We start from the raw sequence: 18,497 nt of genomic DNA, 5'->3' as shown, positions 1-18,497 counted from the left end.
GGGGAGTGTAACATGCACAGGGAAATTAATTAAATCAATCAGAATAGATGGGTAATATTAAGGGAAGCTGTGGTGGTCGGGAGCGATGTATTGATTTCTTGTTAGCGGGAGCAGTGCGATATTATTTAGGGTAGACTGAACCGAGTCGACACTCGAACCCCGGGGACTAACAGACAAGTAGCATGATCCTCATCTCCCCCTGGAATTTTGTAAAACTCCGGTAAATTAATGTTCTTTGAATGCGCGCGAAGTCGAAAGGTCCCAAAAACAACCCGGGTATCAAGCCTAAGACACTGCCATTGGCGATGCGATCGCCCTAGTGTTCGAGGGGAGACGAGCCACCAGGATCAGATCGTGCATGAACCAGAATGGACCAAGGGTAAACGGTCTTCGGTGACTCCTATTGCCCAAGTTCATGCTCCAGGAGCTTGGGGAGTTTCTTTTTTTTTTTATCAAACTGCGAAGCCAGAAAAAAAAAATCTCATGACGTCCCATGCTTTACCTGCGAGGAAATGAAATTACGAGTAAGCGGACTTTGAGGAACTCTCGTAGCGGAAGCTGTTCATGTCGTTCGTGGCGCTGCCTTGAAATTTCTGGAACACTCAGGCGGCGTCAATCAAGTACCCAGACCCCGCAGAGCATGGAACTTGACTGTATTCAAGTAAAAAAGTCTTCTTGCGCAAAACGGAAAAAAAAAACAAAGAAACAAAAGAAACAAATTACAATCGCAACTTGGGCGGTATTAACCAAACGACTGAGACATGATGATCACAACTCGTTCTTCCCCGCATCGCTCTCCTGGAACTTGGCGATCTTCTCATAACCCCCCCCCCCCTTTACTAACATAATTCTGGAATGACTTCGTTTAGGCTTGTCCACTGTCGCTTTTGGGTCTTTGTGGCGTGGGCTGGTCAGTGATGACATGGTGTGCGTTATGTTCGCGTGCAGAGAGGGAGGTAGGTGGGTGGGTGGCGCGCAAAGGGTACCCGCCGTGGTTCTCCTTGGAGCGAGCTATAGTTTCCTCGTCTGGAATGACGTTAGGGATTGAGTAAGTGTTTTTTGCCAAAGAGCATGGCCTGACGCACACAGGGCGAGTCGACCTTGCTCGACCCGTTTACGGTCTTTCCTATCAAGGTACAGGTAGAACGATGTGTATCCCAAAATTAGAGCGCCCATGGCGATGATCGCTTTCTGAAAGGGACGGTCCGTCTGCCTGCTTTTTTTTCTTGCAAGTTGTGGTGACGTACCCGCCCGGTGTGGGGATTGAGGTTGCTGCCTGGTAGCTGCGAGGATTGCGACATGGTGAGCGAGGGAAAAAGGAAGGCTGGTCAAGGTGCGGTTGGGTTCCCACATGTTATAAATGGCGAGACATGCAGCAATCATCTGACACTTTCCTGAAGTGAAGGGAAAGAAGAACGGGGAGAAATCAAGATTTTTTGAATACTGGGTAAAGCGTTGTATCTATCCAGCTGGTGTACTAGGGACCTCAGTAGTATTTCTTTCTCGCTCCCCCTTTTCAATCGCTGCAAACAGACAGAGTGAGACACAACTTGCGCCGATCCCAAAACAACAAAAGCAATACTCACAATCCCTATAACACTGCAGCTCCATTTTCTTCCTCCTCGCCATCGACCGCTTCCCCAGTATGAATGCGCCCAGGGCCAGAGCAGAGACTCCTGCAAAGCCTATCATCTAGTACCGACCGCATCCCTTGAGCTTAAGCAAAGCGTCCCGACAAGACAACCCAACGCACGACACTTCTGGGAGACCTCTTCGGCGATCCAGCCTTTGAAAAAAACTTGAAGATTCCGGTAAGTTCTGGCGACTTGTATATGCGAAAGGGCCTCATAGTATTCTTTGGACCAGAACCATGAGCGCTTTGAGTCACACCTGTGATGTTTTCGGCATTCGGACCGAAGGCCTTTGTGTTACTTGCTACTACTGACTCCTTCGCGATCCGAGTCTGAGGGTTCATCAGCTTCCAACGGAGCTTAGCCAACTATCATACCCGAGATGCGATTTGACCATCCGTTTTTGCTTTTTGCTTTTTTTTTTTCTTCTTCTTTTCTCTTTCTCTTGCGTCGTAAACCCGAAGACCCGTGTCCCGGACCAGGCTCCCTCGCCAAATCTCATCTCGCCTCTATTTGATTCTTTGTGTGGGGAAAAATGATCGATATGCAGCACGCCACCCCACACACAGACGAGATTTTGGCTCCGATAAAGTTATAGAGGGGGCGTCGTGAAAGAGACGGACCCCCACCACCATGACAATCTACAAATATTCATCCTGGCGTTTACCATTCAAGTATTCATTTTGATACCTCGATTTTCATATGTATAAGCCGTACCCCCTCGACGCTGTGGTAGCCTTGGCGACCCTTGAAAAGGGGGGAGCGCTTTATATGATCCGTAAAGTAATGAACTGGCTCACTGCCGTCGGGTGGGAGCCACGACACAAGAGATTGATTGTCATGCAACGTGTATATCATCTCCTGGCATCAAACCTTGACCCTTCGCATAGGTCGTGGCCCTTGCATAACGTTTTCCTTCCCTTTCCTCCCCCTTCCCTTTCATTTGCGGCGTGTTCGCGGCAACTCTTTTTTTTTTTTTTTCATTCAAGTGGGGAGGGGGGGGTGCGGCGGGCGTTTTTACATCACCCCTGACAGAAGTCAGTGCGAGGCGACTAAATAAGAATTTGTTCTGGGGTCTCCTGATGCCTGACAAGAATCTATATCAAGGCAGTGGGCAGTAGTAAGCGCTTGGTAACTCAAAGAGGCGTCCAAAATTCCGGTAAAGGATCGAAGTTGATCAGGCCGACGCGTAGTCGGAACCGCAGCAACAAGTTTGCGAGAATTCCGTACCGTGTATCCGAGAGTTGGGTTCCGCTGCTAATCGGCGCTTACCTAGCACGCGTTGTTGTTGTGCCCCCGACCGACCGATTTCAAGTGCCGAGGAGATGTCTAATAATCACGATCACCTCAGCATATAATAATAATAATATTCGAGCGGGCTGCTTCCGCGGCTTGCCCTGCTGCTTGGGCGTCGTCTGGGGAACCGCTATCTCGGGTCCACCTTGCTCGATTATGTTTCAGACTTGGCTGCGTGGGCGCATGTAGGGGCAGAGCGCTAGCAACGGTGCAATGGAACGTTTGCTGCAACGGTCCCCATTACGAGCAGGCAACGAGGGATCATCAAATCGCGAATGAAATGCAGCGAAAGGCTGTTCGCCCCCTTTGTGTGTGTGTTTTATAATTACACATAGCAAGGTAATAATGACTCGGTGGTGGTGTCGCCGACACGTTCTGTGAAGAGAACGATGGATCCCGTGGGCTGGAAAAGTATTCATTAATGAAGGAAGAGAACGGTTATCTGATCCACCCGAAAAGCGAGGGTGACGCCAAGAATGGTAAAGGAGGGTCATGTGAATCTGAATGGTGTTGCGGATATCGGACCAATCGACTCAGTTTGCTCGCCGGCTCGATTCGCCGCGTCGACACACAACCCACCCATGTTGAGACATATAAAAGGGCCCCCTCCCTCCCTATCAGCTTATTCTGCCAATCTTGTCCCCTCACTCCCCATGGCTAGCATCCATCCTCCCACCACCATCGACGAGTTTACTCGCATCTGGACTGCCAACGTCCACTGGCGGCTGTATGAGCAGTGTGGCGTCTGGGACCCACAGACGAGGGGCGTCCAGGTCTGGGTCTGCATACGCGAACGTGAGTCCACCCGTGCTCGTCAATGGAATCCTGTAACTTATCATGTCCGGCAGACCACTCGACGCAGGGTACAGAGCCACCAAACACTTCCTTCTGGCAGTACCTCGGTCGCGGCTGACGACCCTTTGAATCCAACTCGTCCATAATTTATTCGTTCATCACCCTCCTCTCGGTCTCTCTATCTTACCATCAACGCATGCTTATACGCTGCCTACCAATATCCATGACGGCGGACTCCACCCCCGGGCACACCATCATTATCATCATCATCATCATTACCCGCCCTCCCTCCCCCCGGCGCTGCGAGGTGGTGGCCACACGATGCTAGCTGCTGCTGCTTTTTGGGCGTGAGGATGGATAAATTTGTTTTGGTCTCTTGCAACTTGCTATCATCTACTCTATACCCTGGTGTTGTACTATTTGGAAGCACTACATATACAGTACACCTCCTTACTCTAGTTATCTTTCTTGTGCTATAAATTATAACTCACAATGTTTTTGCTTTTCACAATCTCCGCGCTTTGAGCGACTCGGACGTCATGAGAGGATGTCTTGTGGATGATGTCATTACTGTGTCATACGAATTCCTTCGCGTGAATACATCTGTCACACAAGGTATTCTTCGCACTTGGGAGTGGAGTATTTTTGACATGCCGTGCCAAGTCGACTCTATCGATGGGCGCCATACAATACCGATATCAACGCCAAGTTTACACAACATAATTGGTGTCACTATTGGCACATTACTAGCTAGACGGTTCCAAGAACGCATTCTATCCACGTGCATCTCACATGAAACAGAGCATGATTTTCAGGCAACAGTCCACCTTTCAAGTTCTTTTTTTTTTCCCGAGCAAGGTTCCGAGTCGGGGTCGAATCGTATTGAAAAATTCGTTCATGACCGATGGGGGCGTTCGAGCTACGTCGGCTTCGATCCGAAATCCCGAGTCACCTGTAGTCGAATAAATTATTCCGGCGGTCATGTCTCTGCGGGAAAGCATTATTGATGACGCGGTCGGGGGGAATAATAATGAATATGTACACCGCAGTTAAACTAAAAAACATTTGATGCCTTCCCGGATCGATTCGAGCAGTAATAATAAAAACTCGGATAAAAATTTCACGATGGTCCAGACGCGAATCTAGAACGAGCGAAGAACTGTTACTATGTACTGTAGTGTGGAAGAAGAAGTCCCGAGGCTGAGTGCCGCGGCATCTGCGGGACATCACCCATGTGCCATTTCCGTCGCGTCAAGCTTGTCACGGTATTTTGTTCTTTCTCAATCTCATGGGAAACGACTCCGAGCCGGCTTTTTAGCTTTTAAGCTACGTTTGAATGGGGGCAAAAGGCGGTCACTCGGCTCACCTAATCGGTTTCTTCCGTCCTCCCCTCTGAAGAGAAGAAGTTCTAAATAAACCCCGGGCCCCCTTCTCTTCAGGGTAGAGTGGTGATGTCAGTGGCTTCTTGGTTGTTGTAGACATCCCAAACTCGCCTTTGAGTTTTTACCGACGATGGTGTGATTATATTTTTGGATCTGTGAGCATCCTGACGGAGCTTAGCGTGTTGACTCGTAACGCCTTCATGGTATCAATAACCTACCTCTCTTCGGGTTCACTTTACCCCATATCGATATGGATGTTCTTAATAATGATTATCTTGCATCTGCCTCGGTTCTTTTTGCTGGTATCCTCTTTCATTCTTTTGCCATCGATAATGGGCGATATGAGTTTCCCTTTCATTGCTTTCTTTCTTAGCGCCCGGAATAGAATGGCAACTTAATATGGCGTTTTCTGCAAAGAACGTAGATCATCTGCTCGTTGGTTTCATGCAATCATCCTTGGGGCCATGGTTGACAGGAATTCGTGCTATACATGCAGCCACGATTGCAGGGTTATTGGCTTGGATGCTGTCCCCCATGCTGGAAAGCGCACTATTTTCAATTCATCCATTGTCGACAGTCAGCTTATCACTCCCCGTCACGGTCCACTCCTTGACGTTTCCGCGATACTCATGTCCATTTTTCATGTTCACCGCTCGTACATTTGCACCAGATCTCTCGAGTCGTGCGCTGAATAAATATCGTGGAACAGCTTTCTATGCGGTTGTCTTTAGAATTCTCGGACGGATCTACAGCCTGACGACTTTGTTCAATCTAATCTTACGAGTCAGCGTGATGGGCAATGATTATTCAGAGCATGCGGTTCCAAGCCTGACAAATCAAACGCTGTAGACTTCATGATATGGATACGAATTTGACTGTGCTGCGGTCACTCAGCTCTGAGGTATGCATGTGCAATTTGCACCTCTATATTGACTGGGCCTTGTTAGGGTGAAACTGTTCGATATCCAACACATCAGATACCTAGCGACGGACGATCCCTGTTCTATTCGCACTGTCTAATCCCATAACGGGACGACAAGCCACTCATTATGACCGCCGCTCGACATCCATTCACTCGCATTCGGATCCGGACTTTATTTAATCACGACATAAAGCATCAGTTCTGCCATTCACTTGGAGAACACGGAAATATATCCCGTACTACAGGATAATTTTCGCTGATGTGGATGAAGGTCTTGGACTAAGCGGTGAACGTTCAATACCCGGGTCCAATTGGAGTGGCCCTGACCCCGGATTTTCAGGCGTCCGACATAGTAATCCACCTGTTCGCCTGGTATGCACAGTCCTATATGCAGATATTTTCTAGTTTTCCTTCGACGTCGAGACTTGAGCCTGACCGTGGAAAGTGATATGAGCGCGCTGCACGTCAGGTAATGCATCCACGTGTGGATACGGCGGGTGCAATGTCATTTGTGATCACCGCGACCTTGGCATTCATTACTTACTCGAGTAACCCCGTCTTCTCAGGAACGCAGCCAAGGGTTTTCAGATCTAGGGTTCACCGTCGAATATGTAGGCGTCCCTTTGGGATATAAAGTCGTTCTTTCATCTGGAACTCAAGAAGTTTTCTCCTCCACTGCATTGGGAACTAACTATGACATTGAAACCAGTTCAATCTGATGTGTCTTCAAGGTGCGTCTCTTAGGCCTCTCTATGTGTTCGAATTGGGATCACTTAGAGAAGGAAAGTGTAGGGACCTTCTGCCAATTTCGTGGTTGAACACAATATTGTACACATCCCAGGTCGCTTTGAGTGTTTATTACTTGTATCACTTCACGACGACGAGGTGGCTGCGCTACTGTATCTTGTCTTCTTTGCTCCTCGACGGGGCTTGTTCACTCGTGTCTATGGTTGGCCTTTACCTGGTGTGTCATCTGGGGCTCTCCATATATATCTCATGTTCACATAGCTTCCTGCTAGTTTATGATTAGTTCGTCCTTGCAATAGCTTCGCTTTTACCCACTCATATTCAAACTCGATCAAGATCCAGGTCCACCGCTCATATACACATGGGCCGTCCCGGTTGTAGTCTTGCTCACGTATGCTTCCGCCTTGATTTCGCAGAGTTTTTTCTGTCGTCGGTACTGGATGATGTAGGGTGTCTCTCTCTCTCTCAGGTTTCTCGCATCGCATTCTCAGATTTGCTTAGCTCCAGGAACAAGTGGATCACGGCGTGGATCGTGTTTCTCATTGCAGCTAACGTGAGTCACGCTCTTAGCCTTTACAATGCATGCGTTTTTTTTTTGAAAACAGTGGCTGTAGATGCTCTGCATTCTGGTGGCCACCATCTATCTTACCCTCCATCCTCAAGATTTTGGGCCAAAGGTGCCTTTGATGCTGTGAGATTTACCTACTCTTGATCCAGTTGGTTGCCTTGGCTGACATTAGGATGAGTTCCACTCTGTGTGCGGCGACAGACTTGACGATTGCAAGTTCCTTGGCTTGGACATGTTTGCACATAGAGTCGTCTTATGCATCTACAAGAAAGTGAGCGTTTCAATCTCGACGAACGTGATTCCTTCGTTTACTTTCTACGACGGGATTAGTATACTACGGCGGGTCATGATACAAGCCTTGACTTGCGGTATCACGACGGCCATTTTCACAAGTCTCATGTCCATCTTTATGTTTTCTTTCTGGGATGGTGCGTGTGTTTTATGAGTTACTTACTATCCTCAGTTGTTAATCGCCATGGTGAATAATAGTATTCTGTTCCCTCTTTACTGTGCTCGGACGCATTTACAGCTTAACGGTTCTGATAACCGTTATTCTGCTCAAGGTTCTGAACCGTAGTGACGCATCGTCGAGTAGGATAGATGGTGATTTGGATTGCTCAGAGCCTACGTTCCTGGGTCCGATTTGTAAGCCCGTCGTTAGGCTGCTTTCTGGATAGTTTGATGGAATTGAACTTGTAGCTTCTATGAACACGTTGGATACCGAGACTGGCAAAGGGCAGTCGTCGACTAACGAGGTACGCTAATGTACACACACACTCTTCTGTCGTATATTTTTATTAACTGGATTTTCTTAGAGTGCAACCGTTGACCACTCAACTGAACCTCGATTTGCGAGTATATCAAATGGTCAATCTTTCATTCGTACTGTCTGATATGATAGAGCCAGCTCATCGATAGGAAGGCATCGATCACACGCTCGGGATTCATTTTCACATCATTCATATTGTAGAAACAAATTTGTCGTTAAGTTCATTTAAAAGATGTCATATCGTACGTATTTAAAAGCTTAGGCGTGATATAGAAATACCCCAGTTCGTATGTTTTCGCGATATTGCGGAGGTGCGGTCCGAAAGGCCGATCGCGTCCGGAAAAAATGTGTGGCAGTGCAAAAATTCAGGGATGAAGGCCAACTACAAGGTCGGCTCCATTCATATTTGAACTTCCCGTGCTTACCTGCGTTCTAGTTCTCGAACATCTGCGGAACTGTTTACCGGCAAGGCAATGTTCTATTCACTGCGGACGGCAATTCTTTGTTGAGTCCAGTGGGCAACAGAGTCTCCGTATTCGACCTAGTAAAGTGCGTGCTATGAAGGGACCTCGAACGTTGCTGACTCTTTGATTAGCAACAAGTCCTTCACTCTATCATTCGAAACTCGTAAAAATATCGCCACGATAGCACTAAGTCCCGATGGGAACGTTCTGATATCCGTGGACGAAGGTGTGTGTGTTTTTCCTTGTCAAGTTTGAATGATCCGGTTTGGACTGACCGTCGTAGATGGTCGTGCTCTGCTCGTGAACTTTCGAAAAGGAGTCATTTTGCATCACATCAACTTCCATAAGGCCGTCAAGGATATCAAGTTTTCACCGGATGGAAAGTGAGTCCACGTTGGGACGGGTAAAGAAGAAACTGGTGGCTGACGGAAGAATAAATAGGTTCATTGCCGTCACGCATGGTGCACATATCCAGGTATGGCGGACACCGAACCATCTCGCGAGAGAGTTTGCGCCATTTGCTCTCCACCGAACGTATACGGGACATCACGACAACGTTTTGAGTATCCAGTGGTCGTCGGATTCGAAGTATGTTGCGACTCACGCCGAAATTATCGCGAGAGACTAAATGGGGTGTTACTGTACAGGTGCTTCATCTCGACGTCGCGCGATATGACAGCCCGGCTCTACACTCTGGATCCTGTAGAAGGTTTCCGTTCAAAGACGTTCGCAGGGCACAGGGACGCTGTTTTGGCTGCTTACTTTTCTTCTGATGGACATGCGGTATGCCTTCGTTGATTATCAACGATAGCATAGAAGCTGACTGTTCCATTCAGATATACACAGTCAGCCGTGATGGTGCGGTCTTCACTTGGAAGGCTAAATTACCGGAGGGGTCTGACTCCGACGAAGATCAGCCTATTGCCTCCACCTCGAAAGGCTCTGGACTCCCTGCCAATTCAAATTCTATTATCAATACCCGCTGGGGTATCTTCGAAAGGCACTATTTCAATCAACCAGGGACCAGGGTCGTCTGTACGACCTTCCATGCACCTTCAAATCTTCTCATTGTCGGATTCTCTACCGGTATATTCGGCCTTTGGGAAATGCCTGCGTTTTCCAACATACACACCTTGAGCATATCACAGGAGAAGATCTCCTCTGTAGCTATTAATGCTTCAGGAGAATGGCTCGCTTTTGGTGCAAAGAAGCTTGGGCAACTACTGGTGTGGGAATGGCAATCCGAATCGTACGTCCTGAAACAGCAAGGGCACTATTTCGACATGAACACCCTCTCTTACGCTCCCGATGGTCAAACAATAGCAACAGGCGGCGATGATGGCAAAGTTAAAGTGTGGTCGATACATTCTGGCTTCTGCTTTGTCACCTTCACGGAGCACACTGCTCCCATCTCTGCCATATCGTTTGCAAAACAGGGCAGCGTCCTCTTTTCCGCATCATTCGATGGAACTGTTCGTGCTTTCGATCTCATCCGGTACCGAAATTTCCGTACTTTTACATCTCCATCACCTGTTCAGTTCTCTTCTCTTGCCGTCGATCCTTCGGGAGAAGTTGTAGCAGCTGGTTCGACCGACTCGTTCGAAGTATTCCTATGGTCCGTACAGACAGGAAAGCTCCTGGATATCTTTACTGGCCATGAGGGACCGGTTAGTTCGCTTGACTTTTCCCCCTCGGGGGAGAATCAGCTCGTTAGTGGTTCATGGGATCGTTCGGTGAGAGTTTGGAGCGTGTTTGGGAGGTCTCGCGCCGTGGAACCGTGGTCTGTGTCGTCGGATGTTCTTGCTGTGGCTTTCCGGCCCGATGGCAAGCAAGTTGCGGTTTCGACGCTTGATGGGCAGCTCACCCTGTTCGATGTTCAGGAAGGGAAACAGACGAATGTTATTGAAGGGCGGAAAGACATTTCCGGGGGACGCAAAGCGGATGATCGTACGTCAGCTGCTAATAGCACTTCTGGCAAGGCGTTCAACAGTCTCGCATATACCGCGGACGGCCGATGCATCCTCGCCGGTGGGAACAGCAAGTATGTTGTGCTTTATGATGTTAGGGAGGGCGAAGGGGTCATGGTCAAAAAGTTCCAGATCTCCCAAAATCTATCGCTTGATGGAACGGAGGAATTCTTGGACAGCAGGAGGGTCAATGAGGCCGGGATCAACGTCGATCTAATTGATGACCGAGGGAACGAAAGCGACCTTGAAGACCGGATGGACACTAGCCTCCCTGGGGTAACCCGTGGTGGGGATATGTCAAAACGGCGGTATCGACAAGAGGCTAGAACGAAGTGCGTGAGGTTTTCCCCTGCAGGTCGAACTTGGGCCGCTGCCTCAACCGAAGGTCTCCTTATCTATTCGTTGGACGACACGGTGCTCTTCGATCCATTCGATCTCTCCATGGACTTGACACCTCAGACAGTTCTCGATGTTTTGTCCAAGCGGGAGTTCCTCAAGGCGCTGATTATGGCGTTCCGATTGAGTGAGAAGCCTCTCATCCAGCGTGTCTATGAGAGCATTCCACGTGGGGATATACGCCTTGTTGCGCGACAGGTGCCAGTCATGTATGTTCCTACTTTGTTGCGCTACGTGGCAGAGCATCTTGAGCGGAGTCCTCATTTGGAATTCGACTTGCTCTGGGTGAACGCCCTGTTGATGGCGCATGGACGATACCTTAGGGATCGGTCTGGAGAGTACGCGAGCGTCTTTAGAGTCATTCAAAAACAGCTTGGCGAGTGCGAGCAGGCCATATCTAAGCTGTGAGTTTTCTGGTCTTTATATGACATTGCTTTATTTGTTCATTTGTTATTCAGATGCGAAGAGAACGTGTCAACGCTCTGCTACCTCATCGATCAATCGAAAGCCAAAGAGCTAAACGATGCGAAGATGATAGAAGTATGATGAATGGGGATGGGAATGCTTTTTAGTATGACTATTGTACATCCTGCTCTGTATTTCTGTTATACAGTTCCTTTTTCGTCTTTCGTCTCGTACAGGGTCCACCGCGAATAATTAAGTACTTTGGGAGTGGGGGTTAGGTTGTAAATCGAAGTACTTAAGTCTTCGAAGTGGGTGGTTCGACTACATCAAATCGCCAGTCAGTCCAACATCGCCGCGTTGAACATCAGGACACCAGACATACCGGCTTCTGCCGTTACGGGGTGCCGAAGCTCCATGTCATGGTAGCCCCACCAGTAGAGCAAGCCTGTGAGGCCCATCAAGCCTGCGACGCCCATGACCTGCAGCAATATCAACACAGGCGGCTAGCAAAGAGCACGGAGCAGCATACCACACTGTTGTTCTTGGGCTGGTTCATCATGAACCTCGGCATGTTGGCTCCACCAAAGCCAGTAGTTGCTGCTCGAGAAATTCTTGAGGGAAACATTGCTGTGAGGGGTATTAGTGGGTGGGAACGGTAGGAAGGAATGGTATATATATTTGGGCCATGGGTGATGTCATCTGCCTAGACGAACTCAATGGAATGGCCCCGAAGCTGTGAGACAGTCTATGACCAGGGCACGAGATGTACGAAGGAAACGTCAGGTGGGGGGACCCTAAGTCTGGACACGAAAACGTGCCGCCTGGCCAATGCAGTAATAGGAAGGGCCGACGCGCCTTAAGGGCGGGCGGCGGAAGGTCTGGATCCCAGATAGGATAATATATTTGCCAGTTGCCGACTCCGTGAGAATTTCTCATGAAAAGGGTTGTTTACGTCTATAGGTGTTGGTTGTCTAAGTGTGTGTATATACAATGCATATAATACAGTCATAAAATCTGGAGAAACAGTAACCGGTCATAGGCGAACCACCCAACCGGTGGTCCGATGTGCGTATCGTGCTGTATAAAGTGAACCTAAATTTTCATCTCTTAAGCTCCCGGTACCCAAGACCCTTCGAATCATATATAGCCTTCCCTAATGCAGAACTGCTCATGCCCGCTCTTTCCAAACCTGCTCAAGTCAACTGATTTACACCGCAGATGCACATCTCTGGGTCCGGTAGTAACTGCACAACCAGCATCATCGCAGCACCGTCCGTCGCGATACTGGGATGCCAAGATATCTTCTGCGCAGCTGGTGTCGTGATTGGTTTGTGGCTGTGATTGGTGAGCAGAGGCAGGATGATGGAAGAGCTGGGCTGTGTCAGGACGGAGGTCCCACAGCTCAAGAAGCAAATTTGAGGGGATTTCGGGGTCAACGACGCGCTCCACCAGAGATATAGGAGGAGAAAGGAGCAACTCCTGCAGAATGGGGTTGAACTCTTTAGTTTTTTGTGCAGAAATAATCAACGAACGTACCTTGCTCAACTCTTTGACAGCTAGCGGGGAAGCCCATCCTGAGACGGCTAAGTTCAGGAATATCGCGACGCACAGATATAGATTGTGTGAGGATGGCATGGGGAATGCAGGTAGGCGAAGCGAATATTTCGCTAGAGCTTTTCGAGGGAGGATGGGGGAGACGAGATAAGATGAGACGAGACGAGAAAGTGAGACGAGTTCTCCAACGTTTTATTATGATAGGCCACAACAGAGCTTCGCAAACTACCTAGCCAGTGGACAATGGTCGATTGGTGCAGAAGAAGGGTTCGTGTCTTGATGTGGGGCTTCTTACATTAATACTCAAGGTGCGGAGTGATACAGGGTATAACCTATTTGGAAGCACCAGCGGTAACCTTTCGTAAACGAAGTGCTTATTTACGAGTTGCCACGAAGGACGTCTGTCAAGTGACCAAAAACAGATAGACTAGAAATGAAAGTTGCTGTTCTTTGTGATGTGGCGACTGCTGAAGCGAGTTTCTTCGGGAGCCTCTTCTCCTCTGGCTGGCAGAATGGTGGGAGCGTAATGATTGAGAGATGTCTGGATATTCGCTATATGTTCAAAAGCATGTGGGTCAGACGTACAAGAAGCATGGAAGCGACTTGGGATGCGACATACGCTTACGGGCTTGATATAGTAGTGCGCAAAACAGCTAAACGCTGATGTGGAGACTCGGAGCCGTCCTATAGGGTGCTGGCTGTTCAAACCTTATGACCAAAAATATCAATATGGCTCGGCGAAGAAGCATCATTTGATTATCAGTTAGACCTGGGAGCAGAGGAGAGCATAGAGCAAGAAACATGCCAAAAGTCGTGTCATGGACTAGTACGAACGCGTCCTGAATATGCGGTAAACACCATTTATCGTCATAGAGAGATTTGTTGCTGATGGATAATTCAGTCTACGACACGATCGTTCCCCGCTACCGTGTATATAGTGTAATGCATCTTGCTTTACCGCATTTCTCAAGGAAGGGAAGACCTTGGGGTATTAACATTTATATTCGCGCCTCGGGGAGAAATATATACACAGCTGACGGCATGAATTAGCTCGGTCGAGACTACAGAAGGATACCCACCTATTAGCGTACTCGCCGAACCAATCATAGCTTGCTCTGGGCATTCTTGGAGAGATATTTCGAGTTGACTGCGACGACGTGATAGCCAATGACCGTAGCCATTGCCAGTATCCCCAGAGCGTTCGCCAGCGTATACAATGTCTGATGGGTCATCATTTTATGCTGAAGAATTCTCAGTATTTGTCCCCAACAACAGTAAAGAGACTTACCGAGGTATGGTCGAGGAAGTATGAGAAATACCAAGATGACGTTTGGCCACGTTTGAACGCTATTGTTTGGCTCTATTATGATCCAAAGCCAACCGGGACGGAACGGCGCAATGGGTGCGACCAGCACACTTACTTGACCATCGCCTACCATGAGAGCGACATTTATTCGTTATTCAGAAATGCCTGGGCGTGAGTACATAAAATTCTGGATTTGAAGAATGCTGACCCGAAGATATCTTTTGCAGCCAAGCGGGCATGGGTGAGCATGCCTCGACCAATAAGAACGATCCAAATTCATACTTTTTCTTGGTATAGAGTGCGTGGTGGGGTGACAAGCATGGCGGAACGAGGATGAGGGGTGTTTACCAGTACAGTACGTCACCCTTGGCAAGAATTCATTGGCGCGGACACTCACTCCTTTTTTTCTCGTTTCTTTGTCTATTTCTTTTCGGACATTTTCGACTCTCCTAACAGCCCTTTCGCCCTTCCAAGCAAAGGCAGGTCCAAACTGGGCACGTGAATATTTGTTCCAGGGCTACAGGCGGATAGCCGCAGAGGTTCCCTATTGGATCGTTCCTTTCGCCTTGGGTTCGTCGTTATCTTTTCGTCCTTCTGTTTTTGCTGATGTTAAGAAATTAGGTTACGGGATCTATAGATGGGCAAACAACTACACAGAGTACCACAACAGCAAGGCCGCCCATGTGGCAGAACACCATGAGTGATGGTTGAACTCGAAATACAAGTCCTAACGTGTTACGGATGTTTCCATCTTTTCTCACCCAGTCCAATTTACATTATATCGCCTAGGAACAAGAAGGGATTCGATTAGACGTTTGAAATCAAAAGATGTTCTCCAAATTTATGAAGTTCGCTTGCAGTGCACAGCTGTCTGAGCTGCCCTGCGGAACGTCGATATCTGTGCCAGGTAAACCCACTAATGCTTATCTTACCAGTACAGGGACAACGTCCGGTACTGCGGTTGCAATGGTACCAAAGATATGAGTGAAATAAGGTATCTAGGCGCGCTGCCCAACAATTGTTCACCTTGATGGGGTACAAGAACCTTCCAACAAGTCCGATCCCGGGGGGATGAACAATTGTTCGTACCTTGGACCAGAAAATTTACTGTGCACTCAGGTCCATGATGGTTTCAATTTTGAGTGGAACGCGCCAGCGCTTCCAAATGATGCATGGTACTGGAATCTACCGCCATAGGTACAATAACGACTGTAGCGTGTACAGGGAGAAACAAGATAGCGAGGAGTTTATACAAGACACATCACTCTGCATACACATATATGTGAAGAGAAAATGTTCGGGAACTAAAGATTAAGTCAACAAGGGCCGAAATCAGGGAAGTCTACAAATTGGGCATTCCCTTTGTCCAACTCAACCCACACACAAGACCATCTTCCAGCGTCTAAGGTGAAGTACAACATTCTTTTTTTAACGAGATGCATCATGATTTTGGTATCCTTGCATGCCGAAGAGGTGATAGGTCCTTTCAGACCTTGGTATCTGCTGATGTGTGGTCCCATTCCACGTTGCGCTTCACGGTATCTTGCATTTCATGAGTCTCGACCGTGACAATAACCTAAATCCAACGTCAGGTGCTGTCTGTACAGTGGAAATATAACTTACCCCGGATGCTTGAGTGCGATGTAGCTAAGGGGAAGATATAACAAATCAATTACGAGCACAAACAGGGACAGAGGAGGTTGTCAGCGACTTACTGCAGAGACGCCACCCGAAGACAGGCCATGACCATCGGATCGGTTGCTGAGGTCTCGCCGAATCGCAGTACGCGAGTTCAACGACGAGAGGACCGTATTGGCATAGAGTTTGGGTAAAATGAATGTGAAGGCTAGAGAAAATATTAAGACGCGAAGAAGTCAGAGCCCGTAAAAATACTTGCCGATGTGGTAAGGAGTGGTCTATAATATAACCAGCCGATTGTCAGGAACCGAAGAGGATGAAATATATCAAACGCGAACTTACGACTGTGAAGTACATAATGATATCGATAACGGCAATAACAGCTGTCAGGAGACCTGCCGATTCACAACTGTTAAGCGCCACAAAGGAATCGCCGACATATGAGCGAGCTTCTTACCATTTTGGACGGTCACTGGTAGACAAAGGAATATGAGGTCAACTATACAAAGGCAAGAAGCATAGAATGGACATACTGCGAATGATCCTATCCAAAACCTTGTCACTCGCCTCGAATCGTCCTTTGTGTTGGCGCAAATAGTACGTGAGGGAGAAGGCGATGATAATATCTGCGACGGCCGGCGGCAGAAGCCAGAAAATGACAACCACCTTGGCTTCGGCAAGGTTTTGGAAGGTCTTCAACGTGGCCGCAGCGTTAGTTCCAGCAAGTCCCCCACCTAGAATGTGAAATTGAGCACATAAAAATTGTTAGCGACGTTTTGAACGTACCGACTGCCATGAGGGAGCACAACATGACGAGCCCACTCAACCACCATGTCCCAGAGATTACATGAATTCGCCATGCGTAGTACGCCTGTACCATGGGTCCAATGAGGCCCTAGGATCAATATGTTAGTCACTGTTCAGACAGTGCCAAAATGATATCCGTTCTTACTTCGAATAGAGGATCTAGAGGCAATAACACGCATTCAGAACTGAATGAAAATGTTTCTAGTCACGAGTTACCTGTTATGAGAGCTATAGAAATAATTAGGGACACCACATGAGAACAAAGAGGGAGAATACGAGAGAGAAGACACGTACCCCAGTGGATAAGGCTGTACGGCTCAAAATTGCCCCAGTCGTTGATCAGCAGGTCGTACATCCTGTGTAGTGACTGAGCGGAGAATCACCGCCGAGACAGAGGCCATTTACCACCAAAGGAGAAAGAACGAGCAGAGGAAATCGACCGTGAAAATGGACCCGACATAGATGCGCTGCCAGAGAGGATCGCTGTACCCCCAGAATGTCAGGATATCTGACTGCGACGGCGAGACTTTACCGGACACTCACTCGGGAAACGAACTGAAGTAGTTCCATGTCTGTAAAAGCACGTCAACACTTACTCGTGTTTCAATGTCAGAGACGCATACCTGGACCACGATGATTCCGAACAATACCAAGGATATCCAGATGGCTAACACAGAGATTAGCGGGCGACGCGTTCTAGCACGAGGAAAAGGACGTACCAATCAAGAACACCCCGAAGGGCTGAGGGAGACCTATGAGGGTTTCTGTGGTGGTATCGGCCATGGTGGACACAGAGAGAGGTCAAGGTGGTGGTAGACCTATAAGCTGGGAATAAGATGGGCACGCAGATTAAACGACAGACAACATCAGGAATATGTCGTTAACACCGGTACTTAAGAAGCCCTACAAATGGAAATCCCAAGTTGACAGCTCCAAATGGGGTACCTTGTTTACGGACCCTGACTGAGGCATGAGTGGCCATGATTCTATATTCTGTGATGCTGCTACCTAGTTGCCTAGGGTCATAATTCGTCAGAAATTCTTATCACCGTGACGTCTGAGCTGCTGTAATCATGCTATCCCATAAAGGGGGGCCGTCGATACGCCTCTCGAAAGCAAGAAACTTCGTTTTCAGCGTCGTCGCAGCACTTCGGCGAAGGACAAGGCAATTGCCGATTGTATTGGAAATGTATTTGGCGGTTGTTGTAGGGTGTTGACCAAGAGCTCTGAGGGTACATGTTCTCTGAAATTTGCCTAGATTTCCTGTAACTGTGTGTTTCGGCTGCGAAGAGTCTTCTGATGCCAATGCTGAAATAACGGAACCTATCCCCACTCCTTCTGCTGACCTAGCGCCAGTACAGATAGGATCATGGGAGATAGGATTCCCAGCTACTAATCTGTTGTCGCGGCGAGAACGGAAACTCGTTCATGCCGTGAAAGAACCATTCAGAAGTCGCATGATGCTGTTCTTGCTTCGTCCTTGCTCTTGTTCTTGATGTCGCTACTAGTCTCTAGTGGCTCCTTCTCATTGCCGTTCTCTTGGGTTGCTCCTACCGTAAAGAAGCATAGCCCTGTTGACAATTTGTGCGGCCGAGGGTCTTCCAGGCGTCCAGGGGAAGCTAGCCCTGTCCGCCTCATACTTAGAGGGGATGTCTCTTTCGCAGGGCGGAAAGCATACGAAAAGCTCTAAACCACAACAGGCGGTTTCATTATGTCTCCCAGATCTTTGGTATGTCCCAATTTTAAGCGCTCCACACGACTTATATATTTATCCTTGTTCTCTTTCGCCCAAAGAAAAGATTAAGCGAAATCGTTCCCAGGAATAGGACTCAGCGAAAAGATCTTGCGTC

General features: G+C 48.2%; 13 protein-coding genes across 13 annotated transcripts; 7 read left to right on the top strand and 6 right to left on the bottom strand.

Moving 5' to 3' along the window:
• Positions 1 to 877: 877 nt before the first annotated feature.
• BT62DRAFT_733923 (uncharacterized protein) lies at positions 878 to 1,400 on the bottom strand. The gene is made up of 3 exons (XM_043182069.1): positions 1,248 to 1,400; positions 1,088 to 1,191; positions 878 to 1,026 (listed from the first exon to the last, which is right to left on the bottom strand). The coding sequence occupies exons 1-3, from the start codon at positions 1,299 to 1,301 to the stop codon at positions 933 to 935; spliced, it is 252 nt and encodes an 83-aa protein (XP_043042412.1). The 5' UTR covers positions 1,302 to 1,400; the 3' UTR covers positions 878 to 932.
• A 1-nt stretch (position 1,401) lies between these two features.
• Positions 1,402 to 2,118, bottom strand: BT62DRAFT_733889 (uncharacterized protein). The gene is made up of 5 exons (XM_043182068.1): positions 2,009 to 2,118; positions 1,891 to 1,963; positions 1,754 to 1,825; positions 1,587 to 1,692; positions 1,402 to 1,523 (listed from the first exon to the last, which is right to left on the bottom strand). The coding sequence occupies exons 2-5, from the start codon at positions 1,906 to 1,908 to the stop codon at positions 1,462 to 1,464; spliced, it is 258 nt and encodes an 85-aa protein (XP_043042411.1). The 5' UTR covers positions 1,909 to 1,963; positions 2,009 to 2,118; the 3' UTR covers positions 1,402 to 1,461.
• A 1,462-nt stretch (positions 2,119 to 3,580) lies between these two features.
• Positions 3,581 to 4,334, top strand: BT62DRAFT_965555 (uncharacterized protein; the record flags this gene model as incomplete). Its single annotated transcript, XM_043188778.1, has 2 exons — positions 3,581 to 3,722; positions 3,776 to 4,334. The coding sequence occupies 2 exons, from the start codon at positions 3,581 to 3,583 to the stop codon at positions 3,838 to 3,840; spliced, it is 207 nt and encodes a 68-aa protein (XP_043042410.1). The 3' UTR covers positions 3,841 to 4,334.
• BT62DRAFT_1003631 (uncharacterized protein) lies at positions 4,262 to 4,729 on the top strand (the record flags this gene model as incomplete). Its single annotated transcript, XM_043176965.1, has 1 exon — positions 4,262 to 4,729. The coding sequence occupies one exon, from the start codon at positions 4,262 to 4,264 to the stop codon at positions 4,727 to 4,729; it is 468 nt and encodes a 155-aa protein (XP_043042409.1).
• Positions 4,730 to 5,411: 682 nt separating this feature from the next.
• BT62DRAFT_929979 (uncharacterized protein) lies at positions 5,412 to 6,297 on the top strand. The gene is made up of 2 exons (XM_043185839.1): positions 5,412 to 6,005; positions 6,052 to 6,297. The coding sequence occupies exon 1, from the start codon at positions 5,504 to 5,506 to the stop codon at positions 5,951 to 5,953; it is 450 nt and encodes a 149-aa protein (XP_043042408.1). The 5' UTR covers positions 5,412 to 5,503; the 3' UTR covers positions 5,954 to 6,005; positions 6,052 to 6,297.
• A 315-nt stretch (positions 6,298 to 6,612) lies between these two features.
• On the top strand, positions 6,613 to 8,741 carry BT62DRAFT_733679 (uncharacterized protein). Its single transcript, XM_043182067.1, has 13 exons — positions 6,613 to 6,757; positions 6,819 to 6,990; positions 7,046 to 7,055; positions 7,110 to 7,218; positions 7,275 to 7,326; positions 7,388 to 7,464; positions 7,520 to 7,612; positions 7,672 to 7,769; positions 7,831 to 7,986; positions 8,041 to 8,096; positions 8,157 to 8,208; positions 8,264 to 8,659; positions 8,706 to 8,741. Exons 1-12 carry the CDS (start codon positions 6,720 to 6,722, stop codon positions 8,362 to 8,364), a joined length of 1,014 nt encoding a protein of 337 aa, XP_043042407.1. The 5' UTR covers positions 6,613 to 6,719; the 3' UTR covers positions 8,365 to 8,659; positions 8,706 to 8,741.
• Positions 8,482 to 11,615, top strand: BT62DRAFT_946635 (WD40 repeat-like protein; the record flags this gene model as incomplete). The annotated part of the gene is made up of 8 exons (XM_043187985.1): positions 8,482 to 8,499; positions 8,547 to 8,659; positions 8,706 to 8,800; positions 8,858 to 8,957; positions 9,016 to 9,162; positions 9,222 to 9,357; positions 9,411 to 11,341; positions 11,396 to 11,615. 8 exons carry the CDS (start codon positions 8,482 to 8,484, stop codon positions 11,481 to 11,483), a joined length of 2,628 nt encoding a protein of 875 aa, XP_043042406.1. The 3' UTR covers positions 11,484 to 11,615.
• On the bottom strand, positions 11,418 to 12,176 carry BT62DRAFT_929975 (uncharacterized protein). The gene is made up of 3 exons (XM_043185838.1): positions 11,872 to 12,176; positions 11,725 to 11,821; positions 11,418 to 11,663 (listed from the first exon to the last, which is right to left on the bottom strand). The coding sequence occupies exons 1-3, from the start codon at positions 11,911 to 11,913 to the stop codon at positions 11,638 to 11,640; spliced, it is 165 nt and encodes a 54-aa protein (XP_043042405.1). The 5' UTR covers positions 11,914 to 12,176; the 3' UTR covers positions 11,418 to 11,637.
• Positions 12,177 to 12,442: 266 nt separating this feature from the next.
• Positions 12,443 to 12,977, bottom strand: BT62DRAFT_918404 (uncharacterized protein; the record flags this gene model as incomplete). The annotated part of the gene is made up of 3 exons (XM_043184086.1): positions 12,443 to 12,531; positions 12,554 to 12,821; positions 12,879 to 12,977. The coding sequence occupies 3 exons, from the start codon at positions 12,975 to 12,977 to the stop codon at positions 12,443 to 12,445; spliced, it is 456 nt and encodes a 151-aa protein (XP_043042404.1).
• A 979-nt stretch (positions 12,978 to 13,956) lies between these two features.
• Positions 13,957 to 14,435, bottom strand: BT62DRAFT_733657 (uncharacterized protein). Its single transcript, XM_043182066.1, has one exon. The coding sequence runs from the start codon at positions 14,333 to 14,335 to the stop codon at positions 14,000 to 14,002; it is 336 nt and encodes a 111-aa protein (XP_043042403.1). The 5' UTR covers positions 14,336 to 14,435; the 3' UTR covers positions 13,957 to 13,999.
• A 64-nt stretch (positions 14,436 to 14,499) lies between these two features.
• BT62DRAFT_889112 (uncharacterized protein) lies at positions 14,500 to 14,906 on the top strand (the record flags this gene model as incomplete). Its single annotated transcript, XM_043182980.1, has 3 exons — positions 14,500 to 14,557; positions 14,659 to 14,772; positions 14,824 to 14,906. Coding segments are annotated over 3 exons (255 nt in total), but the record flags the coding sequence as incomplete, so codon positions are not given.
• Positions 14,907 to 15,619: 713 nt separating this feature from the next.
• On the bottom strand, positions 15,620 to 17,771 carry BT62DRAFT_1074417 (uncharacterized protein). Its single transcript, XM_043179016.1, has 17 exons — positions 17,656 to 17,771; positions 17,557 to 17,606; positions 17,367 to 17,474; positions 17,271 to 17,314; positions 17,191 to 17,219; positions 17,053 to 17,130; positions 16,942 to 17,003; positions 16,864 to 16,875; positions 16,793 to 16,806; positions 16,627 to 16,735; positions 16,374 to 16,574; positions 16,298 to 16,312; positions 16,183 to 16,235; positions 16,100 to 16,118; positions 15,918 to 16,048; positions 15,826 to 15,849; positions 15,620 to 15,778 (listed from the first exon to the last, which is right to left on the bottom strand). The coding sequence occupies exons 3-17, from the start codon at positions 17,428 to 17,430 to the stop codon at positions 15,689 to 15,691; spliced, it is 945 nt and encodes a 314-aa protein (XP_043042401.1). The 5' UTR covers positions 17,431 to 17,474; positions 17,557 to 17,606; positions 17,656 to 17,771; the 3' UTR covers positions 15,620 to 15,688.
• BT62DRAFT_1003625 (uncharacterized protein) lies at positions 17,721 to 18,337 on the top strand (the record flags this gene model as incomplete). The annotated part of the gene is made up of 3 exons (XM_043176964.1): positions 17,721 to 17,857; positions 17,906 to 18,099; positions 18,156 to 18,337. The coding sequence occupies 3 exons, from the start codon at positions 17,721 to 17,723 to the stop codon at positions 18,335 to 18,337; spliced, it is 513 nt and encodes a 170-aa protein (XP_043042400.1).
• Positions 18,338 to 18,497: the final 160 nt, after the last annotated feature.

This window comes from Guyanagaster necrorhizus (genome assembly GCF_019112545.1).
Source record: "Guyanagaster necrorhizus MCA 3950 unplaced genomic scaffold BT62scaffold_7, whole genome shotgun sequence".
NCBI classification, from domain to species: domain Eukaryota; kingdom Fungi; phylum Basidiomycota; class Agaricomycetes; order Agaricales; family Physalacriaceae; genus Guyanagaster; species Guyanagaster necrorhizus.
The sequence above is the reverse complement of the archived record's forward strand: the minus strand, read 5'-3'. Positions and strand labels throughout refer to the sequence as shown.